This window comes from Pygoscelis adeliae, unplaced genomic scaffold (genome assembly GCF_000699105.1).
Source record: "Pygoscelis adeliae isolate BGI_AS28 unplaced genomic scaffold, ASM69910v1 Scaffold88, whole genome shotgun sequence".
NCBI classification, from domain to species: Eukaryota; Metazoa; Chordata; class Aves; order Sphenisciformes; family Spheniscidae; genus Pygoscelis; species Pygoscelis adeliae.
In genome coordinates this window covers 1,833,750-1,847,769 of record NW_008825616.1, presented here as the reverse complement: position 1 = coordinate 1,847,769, position 14,020 = coordinate 1,833,750, and the positions used below count along the sequence as shown (strand labels likewise).

Here is a 14,020-nt window from a genome sequence, read left to right as displayed (position 1 = left end):
TCAGCCTAAAGGGAATGTCTCTCGGAATAAAGTGGTGTGACGTGCTTCAGGAAGGATGTGCAAAGTTAAAACGTCCAAGCAGGCTCAGCTCAGGACTTCCTGGATTCTTGGGTCTTCTCGATTTCCTGCAAGGAGATCAGGAAAACAACTGAGCATCTGCCGCTCTTCGGGAACAACTCAGTTTCACAGCTCTGGAGACCGCGAGCGATCACCTCCTCAGACCAGCTCCGCAGCACCACAGGCCCAAGCCCGGAGCTTACGCAGGAGTCTTTAGGGACAAGGCAAGGTTTGACCTAGAGGCTCTTCAGAAATAGCACACCCCTTCCGTGCTGCCCAGCGATGTATGCTTATTTTGCCCCTAACCCAGTACCACGCCGGATCCGTTTCCCACTCTTAGGCCGCTGATCCATCATCGCTCATACGCGATCTGTGCTCAACCATGTCACTCAGCAGCTCGAAACACATCGAGCGCGGGCATGAGGTCACATTTCTGCGGCTGCCTACGGACAGGCCCTCACCTGCTCAGCCTAGATGTCACGCCTGCCCGGGGAGCGAGGCAGAAAAGCCCCGAACGACTCACCTCCAGGAGTGCCTCCTTCAGCTCGGAATAGGCTTTTTCTAAATCATCGTTAATAATGACCAAGTCAAACAGGCCAGGCTCTTTACCTAGGGAAGGAGGTGAGGACAGAGGAGTTAGAGGAGAACATGTTCCTTCTCTGTGTCATCTCTCGTGCATGACCCGAGTTCCTGTGGCATTTTAATAATATTATTTCAGCCACTGATAATGCGCTTCTCTGCCAACGGCCCACGAGGAACTGCAGCGGGAAACGACGCAGCATGGCGCTCAGATCAAACCCCGCTAACGTCCAAGCCCTGCCAGCACTCCTCGGAGAACGCTCACGCAAAAACCAGCTCCTAAATCACCAGCACATCCCCTCTCCCTGCACACGTCACTTGAAGGCCCCTGGACTTACTGAGTTCCAAATCTACGCGGGCCGCAGTCAAACGCTTCAGTAAACTGTCTTCCGTCTCAGTCTTTCGGTCACGTAGTCTTTTTTCCTAAATCCAATGACAAACATATTAAGGAAACGCGTGTTCCAAATGCTGCACGCAGAAACCACCACCCACCCCACAAGCCGGTGCCGTCTGCCATTTGCTACCGCCGGTGACCACGGGCACGCGAGGTAACACGCTGCAAAGGGTGAGGGGCCTCATCCACAGCCCAGAGCAAACCAGTGGCCAAGCCGGGTTTCGGCTCAAGATCTCCTCCCCAGAGCTCAGGTTCCCAGTCTCTTTCCCGCCCCCTGTATGTATTTATTTTTTTGCAGGTACTGCTGGGAGATGAGATCTCTCTGCTGGGCTCTGGCATCTGGTGCTGTTGGCTTCCTCCTCCACAAACTCAACGAGAAACAGAGACTGCCTGATCTGCTGAGAGCAAGAGGGGAGAGCCAAGAGTCACGGGCGTCTCTGCCCCGCGCTCCTTGCGTGGCTTCAGCAAGTTGCATGTACATGTCTGCACCCCTCCCAGAACCATGACAGCGATTTCACTTCTCCCAGAGGCACACTACGATATTATATAGGGCCCCGTAAGACCAGAGGGGTCTAGGATTTCTGGTGCTGCAGAGAACCAGCCTCTCTCGGTTTAAGTTTAATATCTGGAGGCAAGTCTCAGCACAAAAGTCTCCTTCTCTCTCCAGCATAAGCACAACTAATGCCTTTCAAGGCTGGCCACGCTGCAACAGAGCCTATAACCCAACGCAGGCAAACACGCTGAGGTGCAGAAGCTGTACAGGAGGGACTCAAAAAACAGGGCACAGGGAGATTTATCCTTGGGAACTAGAGGCCGGGGAGTTAGACCGGGCAGAGGTAACAGTGTGCTCAGAAACATCCTCCCACCCTATTCTACAGCCCTTAAAAACCATACAGATGAATCAAAGAGGGGGGAACCCCCATCGCTTCAGAGCGAGAGGCTGATTACCTCTAACTGCCTAACGGCAAAGGAAGGCGGTCGCTCACCAAGATGTCTATGGACGGAGGCTGCACGAAGATGTAGATGGGGTTCAGGTCCGTCCTCTTGATGTTCTTCACGCCCTGGATGTCGATGTCAAGGACGCAGATCTGGCTCTGGGCCTGAACAGCCTGCACTGCACCTTTACTGGGGACAGAGCAAAGAGGGAAGGGGTCAGAGTGTCCAGCCATAGCAGTGGGGGTTTGGTGCGTCCCCCGGAAACGCGAGGTCTTCACCTCACAGGGCTCCCCTGTGCCCAAACTGTGGCAGGAGAGAAGAGAGAGCCTGCTCTGCTCTTGCTAAACAGTTTCTCTTTCCCCAAGTGTCCTCTGGGTCGCTGGGGTGGAGCAGTGACCTGCTGTCTCCTACAGGTTGGCAAAACCACGATGGAAAGTGTGGAAATGGATCATGTGCGACTACCCCACGAGCAGCGTGGATTAGGTACGGTCCTTAAAGCTCCTGCCTTCAACAAACACAGGAGCAAGCTTCACCAGAGAGCAAAAACACTGAGACCTTTCCTTCTCCAGAGAGCCACCCACTTCTGTACCCCTGTGCTCTCCCGAAGGACGCTTGATGGAGATGGATGCTCCTGCCTGGGTCGCAAGATGCACAATTAAGAAAATATTTTTTAAGTGGTGGTTCTCGTGTGTCGTTAAAGACGGTATCTCTTCCCCAACACGGGGGAATTGCCTCGAGCTTGTTCCTGAACACCTACAATTCTCCCTTGAAAAGCAGCAACGCCAACCCTCTCCTGGTGCACTGGAGGTACCTGGACTAGTTACTGGGTAGCAGCCCTCTTGGGAGGCTTTTCAGTCAGTATTTGCACAGTGCTGGGCACAGGTTCTTCTTCAAGCCAGGGCTCCGTGGCATGATGGACAGTGCGGAGAAAAGCCCTGCCAGGAGCTCAGAGGCGGCACTGCAGGTTTTGAGGTCGTGAAGTCGGGAGGTCATGCAATGGAAGCAGAGATTAAGAGAAAACACTGCCCTACAGCCAGCCTCCAACTTGCTCGATTCCCTGCCCATACCCAGGGCACCTCTTTGGACCTCACCTTGTCACCCTGCACCACCAAGGTTTGCACCCTGATGCCTTCTGCAAAGACGTGCTGAAAACAGACTCCTTCAAACAAATGCTCTTGTGTGGTCCTACGCCCCAGGAAAGGGGAGTCACAGCTCCAGCGAAACAGGATTCGGGACCCCCAGCCCTCCTCCCACAGCTCTCACCAGCCCCGCTCCTGGCTGTGCCAGCTGGAGAAGACAGGGTGCACAGAGGGAAAGCACCCACGGGTGTCACGCAGCAGCTGCTTGCGGCCACTGCGCTGCTGTTGGCAGGGTGTGAGCAGAGGAAGATGTCACAGCGCAGACGGAGAGTCCCGAACCCACAGCTACCACAGCTACACGACAGCTCGCTGCAAACACAGCCGGAGAGGACAGAGGCAGCGCGAGCAGAAGGTGCCTCTCGGAGGAACAGGGAGCAGAGCCGAGACGGGGAAAGCTGTAAAGACTTCTGGGAGCCTGCAAGCCCAGAAAAGCCCCGGCAAACAGAGATGAGCAACGGAGCAGCCCGACGCAGCGACGCTGCGAGCTCCTCACGCCGGACGGCGGGGAAGAGCAGGCAGACAGGCAGCCCCGGGGTCCCGCAGCTGGTCCGGTCAGTGCAGCAGGGTCTGCAGCCTGCAGAGGCACTGCCGTGATGGGGTGACGCAGGAGGATGGAGGTGGCTGACTCTCCTCCTGACCTGGGAGTCCCACAGCACAGGTCACAAACCCCAACAGGAAGGAGAAAAGTGAAGCGAAGCTGCGAGACCAGCACTGTGTCTTACACAAATACAGGAGTTCGCTGCCTTGCCTGGGTGGGCAGCAGCGAGCCCAGATCTGAGCATCATCCACCGCAAATCCACAAAAGCTCCCCAGAATGGCTTGGTTTGCCTTGTGAAAGCCGCAGGCTTCATCTGGTATCACCAGGTATCAACTGACTCCCGCTACAACCGATTGACAAAGAGCCAGCAGCTCTCAGAGTCCCGAGAAAGAGACCCCGTGCCTGCACCCTGACTTCAGCCTCTAATTTAAGGCGGCTTCAAAGAAATTCTGGTTTCTGTGGGCAGGACTCAGTGCCACCCCACAGACGGGGCCCTTTCAGGGCTCTTAAATTAAGGAATTAATTTTCAGTTATTCATTATTATTAGCTGATGAGATTCAGGGAGCAGAAAGGATTGGCGAAAACTTCAACTATTCTGACAAGCATGAGGGACTCTCTCCTTTTTATCACACATCTGATTAGAAACATCCTTAGGCACTTGTAGAAGAAACATAGGCTTGGAGAGTTTCTGTATTTATTTTGTTTGCAAACTGGTCTTTATTGCTGAGATGGTTTGGGCTAATTTCAGCCTCCCACCCTGCATGCCCACCACCACAAGGCAGAGCACAGGCAGCGTGAATATGCAAAGGGGGCCAAAGATGAAAAGTGAGGGCCAGGGAGAAAAGCACCTCAGAAACAAACCCAAGCACCCCATTTAATTTGGTTAAAGTATCAAAGTCCTGCAGATTTCAAGGAAATTGGCTGAGGAGAGGTATATTCTCAGCATCCACCCCGAAGAAAAGGCACCAAAATCAACTCCGCCTACGTATCAGGCATCAGAAAGCAGCCGTCTCCTCCACGCTGTGGCCGGCTGCATTAAGCTGGACACGCGTGACGGAAGGAAGCCTGTCCTACGCAGGATGAAGCCAGGGATTAAGGAGCTTGAACTCAGTTTCTCTTTGGTGCTGGCTATTTTGGAAGATGAGCTGTCAGGTTCCGCTTCTCTTGCCAAACCAGTGCCACTGGAAGTATCAAGGCTAGGGCAGGGGACTGTGCTTCTCCGTCAGCCTCGGAGGGAGCGTGGCCAGAGCCCCGCGAGGCTGCCCTGGGCTGCGGCGAGAGCAGCGACGCCTGCGCACGTCACATCAAAACAGCGACGTTACTGAAATGCAAAATCACCAACCGTTCCCTCAGAGCCGTACACCTACAGCACGTTCGGTCTGGGGGCCTTATGTTGGCACCTCCCATAAGGAAACCATCCTCAGGAGCTAATTTTGCCATCTCCAGAAAAAATCCTCAAAAAAGGACATTCGGCTCTTTAAGAAACGTAAGTCTTCCTGAAAAGCATTTCAGGCAAATTTCTTTAATGCAACTCATTAAAAATCTCAGGAAACATTCAGCTTTCCTCCTTAGCAGGTCCTTTACTATAGTGCCACAATTTTCTCACAATAATTATATAGGATACCTGACTTCTAATTAACATTGCAGCTTAACATTTCATTGATCATCAGCTCCAACGCCCAGGGCAATGCTATTTTAAAATCCACCTAACTCTTTAACCCCAGTCAAGGGTGCCATGCGATTTACCTATTCGTAAGCCGCCGCTTTACCGAAGCGGCACTTATTTCACAGCAGCCAATACAGATATCATCACTTCTGCTCCTGAATTCGTCGTATTCAGACCATTAGGTAACGCAGGGATAATGGGAGGAAGTCTCCATTCTGACCACTATTCTCTGCAAGCACTTGGAAAATATTAAGGAGCGTAAATAGTCTGTGAAAAATCACCCCTGTGCAAGAAAAGTATTAAGCATATGAATTACTTCAGCAGCCCTCAAACACTGGAGGCTATAGAGACGCTCAGAACGCAACGATGATTTAATTAGGATGAGCTAACTCCTTGCAAGAGTTAATTTTGCCGCCTTAATAAAGCTGACAAGGACCCCACCATCAAAACGAAAGGCTTTGCTTATGGCAAGAATCTGCCTGTTTGGGGGAAAACACTGTCGCTAGGTTAAAATATTGTTTTCCTTCACCATCATCTCCGCTCCCGGCACCAGCTGGTTGAGCAGCGACAGCGTCTGAACTGCGTACCTCGTCCCGTACATATTTCCGGAGAACTCCGCGTGCTCAATGAATTCACCGGCATCAATTTCTTTCTGCATTTCCTCTCTGGTCACGAAGTGGTAATCTGGATAGGGAAAACAGGAAAAATAGCCAGAAATTAACAGCTTTGAAGGTAAAGTTCATGGTCAAAACGACACCCGTGGGTGCTTAGGGGGGGAAGGCCCTTAAAATCTCCTTTGGACGACGTTGGCAGACTGCAGATATCTACTTCCTAATTACTGTATAGCAGCATCCCCTCTCCACACCAATTGCCCAGGCACTTGCTCAAAATGTTTTGGAGCTTTCTGTGCGGCCAGACATGCTGCTGTACCGCCTTTTTCGTACCCCTTCCCCTTTCTGGTGCAGTGGGAAACTCCCCCCGGCTCCCCACAGGTGTGGAACACATTACAGCAGGACTGCCAAGGCCCTTAATTTGAAAACATTTATGATTAAAGACTAGAATGGGATGAGAGAGAGAGAGGGGGAGATAAAAGGGAACATCAAAACCAAACGAACGAAAAAGGAATGTTTCTCTATCTTTCGTTAAAATTCCTCCCTTTCCCTTCAGAGTGAAAACTGCCGTCGGAAATTAAGCGCAAACCTCGTTTGATTCTTTCTGAAATATGCAAACAAACCAGAAAACAGAAAAGCAGCTGGCCAGCTGCACGCTAGCTATCAATACAGATAAAGGCATCTCATGAAGCAGCTGCGTCTTCCAAAGCAGCGCGCATTGGAGGTACCTCACCAGAGCTACCTGGCACTTCGGAAAACCACGCCACTCCGTGACCAAGTAGGGACCAGGGCGCTTAAACCGAGAGCCCCGCTTTGAAAACCTGGGCCAGCGAGTCGCAGAGACGGCGTCCAGAAAAGAAAACTGGCAGCACATGCTCTGCCTCTGTTAACTTTTCACCGCTTAATTCCATTTTGGTTTTGTTCTGCCAAGTCCGTCCCTCCTCGTTATCTTCTCTCCAACACACGACACGTGCTGCCGAACAGCGGTAAACGGCTACGGTCTCATTGCCACCGAGATAAAGAACCGAAGTGTGTGTACGTATGCGCATTTATATACACATTTACATACACGCTCTCAGATATATCATCACTGAACGTCTGCCTAAGGAAATGCACCCTATAAACACGAATGCAGAACTAACTTATCTGCTAGTGGGGATCCATGCACGCGCTTCACCTAAAAGCTTAACATTTGTCAGAGGAATTATTTGCCGAGTCCGACGAGACAGGCCCAACTGCAACACGCTCACCTTTGCCGTTTACTTCTCCGGGTCTTGGCTGCCTTGTGGTATCTGTAAGCAAAAAAACAGCCTTGGAAATTGTGTAGGTCACCCAAGGAAGTAACAGCATCAAAGAAATAAAAACACGCACGCAGCAGATTAACCCGATCACGTAGAAAGCTGATCCTCTATTTAAAATGATCAAAGCTTCTGGAACCAGCTAGCGTAACACGCAACGACACGCAGGACTGGCCTTTAATCGAAGAATCCTAGATTATCTGAAAACAATCAATTAAGACTGTTATGGGGCTGAGCGGTCTTAAGTGCAGGACTTACCAGGCTGGGCTTAGTTTTCAGCTCTGCTACAGCCTTCTCCTGCGTAATCCTAGACACGTTATTCGGACCTCTGCCTCAGTTCAGGGGAATTAGCGGCGCCCTACTTCGCAGAGTTATCTTCATTGTAAAAGATCATGCAGCACCTACATAGGCGCTTAAAATAGCCAGATTTAACAAATACGGGCAAAGCCCTGCACGAGGTAGGTGAATAAACCAGACAGCCTTTGAACCCTGCTGGAAGTTGTTCAAACCGGTACTATTTTAAGCACATGCTCTGGAAACCAGAAAGGAGCTGATGGTCATCGTGGAGGGCAACGCCGATTATTTTATTTAGGACCGGCAGGAGTTAACCGCGAGGCTCCGACCACCTGTAAGTTTTTTATAAAGCGCCAGCTGCCAAGGCCTAAGCGGCCTATGGAGATTTAGGAAAAAAATACCTACCAAGAGGCAACCTCGGGGAAAACGCTAAGTTTTAGTTTGGACTGAGATGAGAGATTCAGCTGAATCAAGAGCATAAGATGAAGCACACGAAAGGAAAGGTAACTTTAAGGTTTTTTTTTCATCTCCAGGAACATTAAATTTTTAAACATCCAGTATTTGCTCTTTCGTGGTGGAATGAATCCGCATCTCACAGATCTCAAAGCAAGGATTTTACCTGCGGGATCCAAAGCATTAGGACAGTAAAAAAAAAATTTTTGGTAACGCACTTAAAAACACCTTGCAGAGCTCCAGGGAAAGCCAGGCAAATGAGCTGCGGACACAGCCCACCCTCCGAGGGTAACCGTTACGGTGTCATTCGAGAAAAAGGAAACAAAATTAGTGTTGCAACGGGCAAGCTGCCTGAAGGAAATTCCCTGCACTTACTCTGCGGTGGACGCAGGAGGACTTCAGCACGGCCTGCAGGCAGGTGTGAGTGGATCGAGCCGGCCGGCCAGGGGTTATTTTCACATTACAGGGAACCATCCCAGGTAGGGGGAAAAAAACGAAAAAAAAAAAAAGGACCCTTGGCCAGCACTTAGTGACCGACGTAGAAAAAGTCAACAAACCACCAGAGCAATGGCAGGAGGAGGAACGTACGCAGGTGATGGGGCGAACTGTTTCACTGACCGACCCACTAACGAGATGGGCTTCAGGAAAACTCTTCGATTTTAAATCTGAGAGTCTGGTGTGCAGCCCCTGGGCTGTTAAAATCCCCATCGGCTCCCGCAGGTGGACGGAAAGAATTGGCTTTTGAAGCAGAGGTGGTGGTGGGGATTTTGTTACTTTCAGAGTCAAGAATCACTCAGAAAAAAAATCTCGTCACCTCTCCGAGCTGTGTCTAGCGGTGTGGGGAGTCACCAGACCTGGAAAGGGTGCTAGCCCAGACTAATCTTAGCCTTGCCACTCAATACCAGTAGTAAAAGGCATCCTGACTTATTTAAACATCCCAAAGAGCCCACAGACAGACCAGGACACAGGCAAGCCACAGAAGCCCATTATTTGGGGTATGAATACAACCACAGAAGCAGGCTCTGGGCTAGCGGCCCTGAACTCCTCCACTGCCCTTCCCCAGAGACATACGGATACTCACGGGAGACGCTGAAGCCGAAGATGTTCTCGTAATCTTTAAGCAATTTCTTTAACAAAGTGCTCTTCCCTGCACCCGACGGGCCACTCAGAACCACTGGTCTCGGTCCCTGCATAGCTAGAGACAGAAAAATACGTGTCTGGTTAGAAACACCCATGGAAAAAGACAGCTATGGATTCCCAGTGGTGCTTGTCCCCACAAAACAGCATCTATCCTTTACCCTCAGACACAAGTTTCTGCAGGCAAATCTGAAATGAGGAGAAATCACAAGCCTAGAGCCGATAGGAAGCAACTGAGAGTGCCAGAAATACCGGGGAAATTCAAAGAACTATTAAATTAGCAAACCGGCTGCAGACAGCGGGAGCTGCCACCTCTCTACCGCTGCGAAAGATCCGGGCTGGGAGCCCTGAGGACTCGGGTATCGTTTTGGAAAGCAGACAACGGAGGCCGCAAGCAATGCAGCAGGACAGCTTCACCTTGCTTTGCCGTCGGCCCCAATTCTTACCCGGGGAACAAACACCTCGGACAAATAAAGGACATGTATCACTGCAGCGTGAACACCCGTTCCCAAGGGACTGAGGTTAAACTCACAGGACTTAACCCAAAGGAGGAGGAAACTGGGCTCCACCTGCCACTAAACCGGGATAATTCAAGCCAGCTCTGTTCTCTGTCACCAGGGTCGGGTCCCTCTGGGATTTTCCCCAAATCCTAGGGAAAACTTTCTCTAACAGGAGGAAAATGCTGTCTGTACGTGGTGGCATCTGGAAACATCATGGGACATCCACACACACTGGGCAACGCCAGCTTAATACTTGTCCTGACTGACAGGGGTATAGTCACAGCCGCCTCCCTCTGACGGGGAGAGGCCTCAAGGAGCGTTTGCAGGAGATGCTGGCAAGGACAAAGGGCAGAAATCAGCCAGCGTTACACACAGGCAGCTCCGAGCGAGGGACGGGATGCCCGTGGGACCGCCACACCTCCTGTGTTGCCCATTTACATCCCAACAAGTACAAACTACGAGCCTACGATGGACAGTTCAATGTTTCCTATCAGTCCTGGGATAAATACCCGCACGCAAAGCCTTTGCCATAAGCAGACAACGTACTGAAGCCTAGACCCAGGAGCCCAGTGAGTCCTCCAGCACTAAACCCCAATGCCTTGCAACAGCGGTCTGAACACGGGTGTGATCTGGGACACGAGCATGCTTTGGGGTTTATTTCCATACTTCCTGGAGCACTAACTCCAGCTCAAGGTGTCTCATGGCAAGAAAGAAGGGTTCGGTTCCCGGTAGAGGAAAAAAAAAAAAAAAAAAGGCAGCCTGGGGCCACACAGACCTTTCTGCAGTTGTTTCTTCAGCCAGAAAGAAAAAACTGGGTGTTTTCATGTGCCTGCCTCTCTGGGGAGGAAGAAAGGTTAATTATCAGCACGTGAATAAAGAAGAAAATCCTGTACGACAGTGCAGGGGGTACCGCTGGGGACCCTCATCCATCAACAGCAATTCAGCTGCTTCTAAACCAGAGGCGATGATGACAGTGGGACAAATCAAACAAGCCTGTTTCTCCTATTTAAAAACAATTAGTTTCCGCAAGCAGTTAAAGCCCCTGGAAATGCATTTTTCTAACCCCATCGGCTGGGCGTGGCCTCAGGAGCAATCAGCCGACAGACAGCATAATGCCTTTCCGTTTTAAATTAGACTGTAGCAATGTCACCCTGACCTTACAAATCACTTCTTCAACAGCCTTAAGCCAAATGCTGTCTCTTACAAAGTCGGCCACGGATCATGCAGCAGGCTAATCTAGCCACGCTGCCTCCCTGACCCCAGCCCGCATGAGCCGGATACCTCCTTATCCCTAAATCCCTCCTGCACAGCTCTGCGATCACGCAGACGCCTATCCGGCAGCACTACAGCTAGCAAGCGATACGAGTTTTCCCTCCGTTCCCCGAGGATGCTTCGTACTTGTCTGACCAGAGCTTATCCAAGCCTGTACGAAAGGATGGGGTGTTAATACACAAAGTTTAAGTGGATGCCAGCAGCAGCTAACGTGGGCGTAAAAACACCCACGTTCAAACACCATCCAAAAGGAAACTGTCTTTTTTGGGGGTTTGGGTTTTTTTTTGCTGTTAGTGTCCTCCAGGTGCCGCAGCCCCAGAGACCCAGCAGGACCAGCCATTCTCCGGGGATCGGTCCCATCGCACGTGCACGGCCACGCCGCTGGATTAGGCTCCATCATCCGAAAAACACGAGGCTGAACCAACTCTAGGAAGTCCTTTTGGGGGCCTGTCCTACCTTTCCCTTAGCCCTTGAGCTTTGATAACTTCCAGATATCACCGGTCTTGCCTAAATACCGGTGATATTGTTCAATATCGTATAATATAAATATAAATGTTCAATACCGAAAGAGGAAAGCACGCCTTCCCGCACCTTCTCACCGGTGAAATGCTATTCAGCGCTCGCAGCAAGGAAGCAGAGGGGCCCTTGCCGAGTTGCCCAAAGCATCTCCCCTCTCTTCTGCCCCTGCCAGTTCCTCCCGCCCACATAAATAAAACGGGTGAGCCCCGGCCATTGCTCGTGAAACACTCCAGAAGAGAAAGGGGAGCTACACGAAGTTCATCGCCCTCCAGTCATCCCGGCGCACTTCGCAACACGGCTGCTCCCGAACCACGCTCCTTCATCGCGCGCCGGCCTCCTCGGCCGCCACCGAAAGCCCCCGCACGTGACGTTCGGACGCCAGCATGGACTCTGTCCGGGCACTTCACGGCTTCCCCTCCACCGCGATCCGGCTGTGCCGACAAGAACTGCTCCGGACGCACAAGTCCCGGTCCCTGCCTGCAGATCCCAGCCAGGACGCTCACATCCCAGCTGGAGGGAAAAGAGCTTTCCTCTCTCCCCCTTCAAAATTTCATCCGCCCTTCGGCGGGCACCGATAGGAAAAGGGGAATTTAAAGCTGCCCAAACCACCTACAATCATTTCATTCAACCCCAGACAAACTGGGAAGGGGTAAGAGGAGCGGGCAGAGCGCTGGCTGGCAGTGGGCTCCAACGCATCCTTACCTTTTGCTTTTACTCCCTTTCAGCCAAGGTATAAAGTCCAGCTCCTCGCAGCAGCCACAGGCTCGCAATAACGAGCGAGCCGGCAGAAAGCTGGGCTATTTGTGAGCTGCCTAAAGCCTTAATTACTGAGCTGCAATTTTAAGACGGCCAATGAAAACCACTCACCGGTCTTTAATCTTCTCTTGCGGTTTACTCCTCGCTCCCTGCTCTGCTGGCTGGGAAAGCTGCAGTCAAACCACTGCCAACGGGCTGACGGGTGCCGGCACGTGCCGGCCTGGCGCTTCGGCAAACAGCAAAACTGTCCCCGTCTCCGCAGGTAACCTCGCGGATCGCGCGTCCCCCGCAGTCACCAGCGTAAACGCAGACGGGGAAGAGCTGCTGTCCGTGGGTCAGAGGGAGGTGTGGTACCTCCCGGGCGAGACCGCCGGCCCGTTCAGGTCGGAGGGGGCCTCACGAGGTCTCCAGCCCACCCTCCTTCTCAAACGGAGCGTGCCTTTGGCTGGCGAGCAAGCGGTGATGCCCACAGACGCCAAGAACGGATGGGCTCTTAGACAGCATCGAGGCACGTCAGGCATAAAACCCAGGCTGGGAAGCTGCTACGCTCACATTACGCACCCAACAGCTGTGTGGCTGAGGCAACTGCTCGAGAAAATCACTCCGTCTTGGGGGGGAAAAATCACTCACTCCGTCTTGGGGGGGAAAACTCACTCACTCCGTCTTGGGGGGGGAAAACTCACTCACTCCGTCTTGGGGGGGGAAAACTCACTCACTCAGTCTTGGGGGGGAAAACTCACTCACTCAGTCTTGGGGGGGAAAAATCACTCACTCAGTCTTGGGGGGGAAAAATCACTCACTCAGTCTTGGGGGGGAAAAATCACTCACTCAGTCTTGGGGGGGAAAAATCACTCACTCAGTCTTGGGGGGGAAAAATCACTCACTCAGTCTTGGGGGGGAAAAATCACTCACTCAGTCTTGGGGGGGAAAAATCACTCACTCAGTCTTGGGGGGGAAAAATCACTCACTCAGTCTTGGGGGGGAAAAATCACTCACTCAGTCTTGGGGGGGAAAAATCACTCACTCAGTCTTGGGGGGGAAAAATCACTCACTCAGTCTTGGGGGGGAAAAATCACTCACTCAGTCTTGGGGGGGAAAAATCACTCACTCAGTCTTGGGGGGGAAAAATCACTCACTCAGTCTTGGGGGGGAAAAATCACTCACTCAGTCTTGGGGGGGAAAAATCACTCACTCAGTCTTGGGGGGGAAAAATCACTCACTCAGTCTTGGGGGGGAAAAATCACTCACTCAGTCTTGGGGGGGAAAAATCACTCACTCAGTCTTGGGGGGGAAAAATCACTCAGTCTTGAAAAAATCACTCAGTCTTGGTTGAAAAAATCACTCAGTCTTGGTTTTCACCAGGATTTCACCTTCTGCAGGCAACGCTCCTCTTCTTTTGGACTGAAGTCTGTTGCCTCCGGCCACTGCTTCGCCTCAGGTCGACAATTAGGCTACTCGTCCACCACGAAGGCGCCAGGGAAACTCCTTCTCTTGCCCACGCAGATCCGAACCCAAGCCTTCAAACAGCACGTCCCAGCACCTCCACGGTGGGACCCTGCAGGGTCTGTGCCACCCTGTCTCTCTGCTGGTGCTGGTGGCACTTCTCTGCCTGAAAGAGCACTGGTGGGGCGGCAGGGGAAGATGGAGACGCTCTCCTTTACCTTACTCCCTTTTTTCCCCCCAAAATACTCAGAACTGGAGTGAGAAAAGCCACGCGTCTTGCCATCGCAGGCCTCGCTTCTTTGGGAAATGGGCTAAAAAGAAACCGAGAGACTTGCGGGTGCTTCCCCTTGCCTCCCTCCAAACGCATCCCTTCGCTTTTGCTGGAGATCGGCGGAGGAAAACAAGACGTAATTTAGAGGGGGTGTGTG

General features: G+C 52.0%; 1 protein-coding gene across 2 annotated transcripts; it reads right to left on the bottom strand.

Moving 5' to 3' along the window:
- Positions 1-12: 12 nt before the first annotated feature.
- GUK1 (guanylate kinase 1) lies at positions 13-12,521 on the bottom strand. 2 transcript variants are annotated; one of them, XM_009333281.1, is made up of 8 exons: positions 12,261-12,521; positions 9,047-9,160; positions 7,171-7,212; positions 5,897-5,993; positions 2,017-2,155; positions 975-1,059; positions 581-666; positions 13-125 (listed from the first exon to the last, which is right to left on the bottom strand). In XM_009333281.1, the coding sequence occupies exons 2-8, from the start codon at positions 9,156-9,158 to the stop codon at positions 90-92; spliced, it is 597 nt and encodes a 198-aa protein (XP_009331556.1). In that variant the 5' UTR covers positions 9,159-9,160; positions 12,261-12,521; the 3' UTR covers positions 13-89. The 2 variants fall into 2 exon arrangements, with proteins under 2 accessions (XP_009331556.1, XP_009331557.1); XM_009333282.1 differs by lacking the exon at positions 12,261-12,521 and adding an exon at positions 10,378-10,439.
- Positions 12,522-14,020: the final 1,499 nt, after the last annotated feature.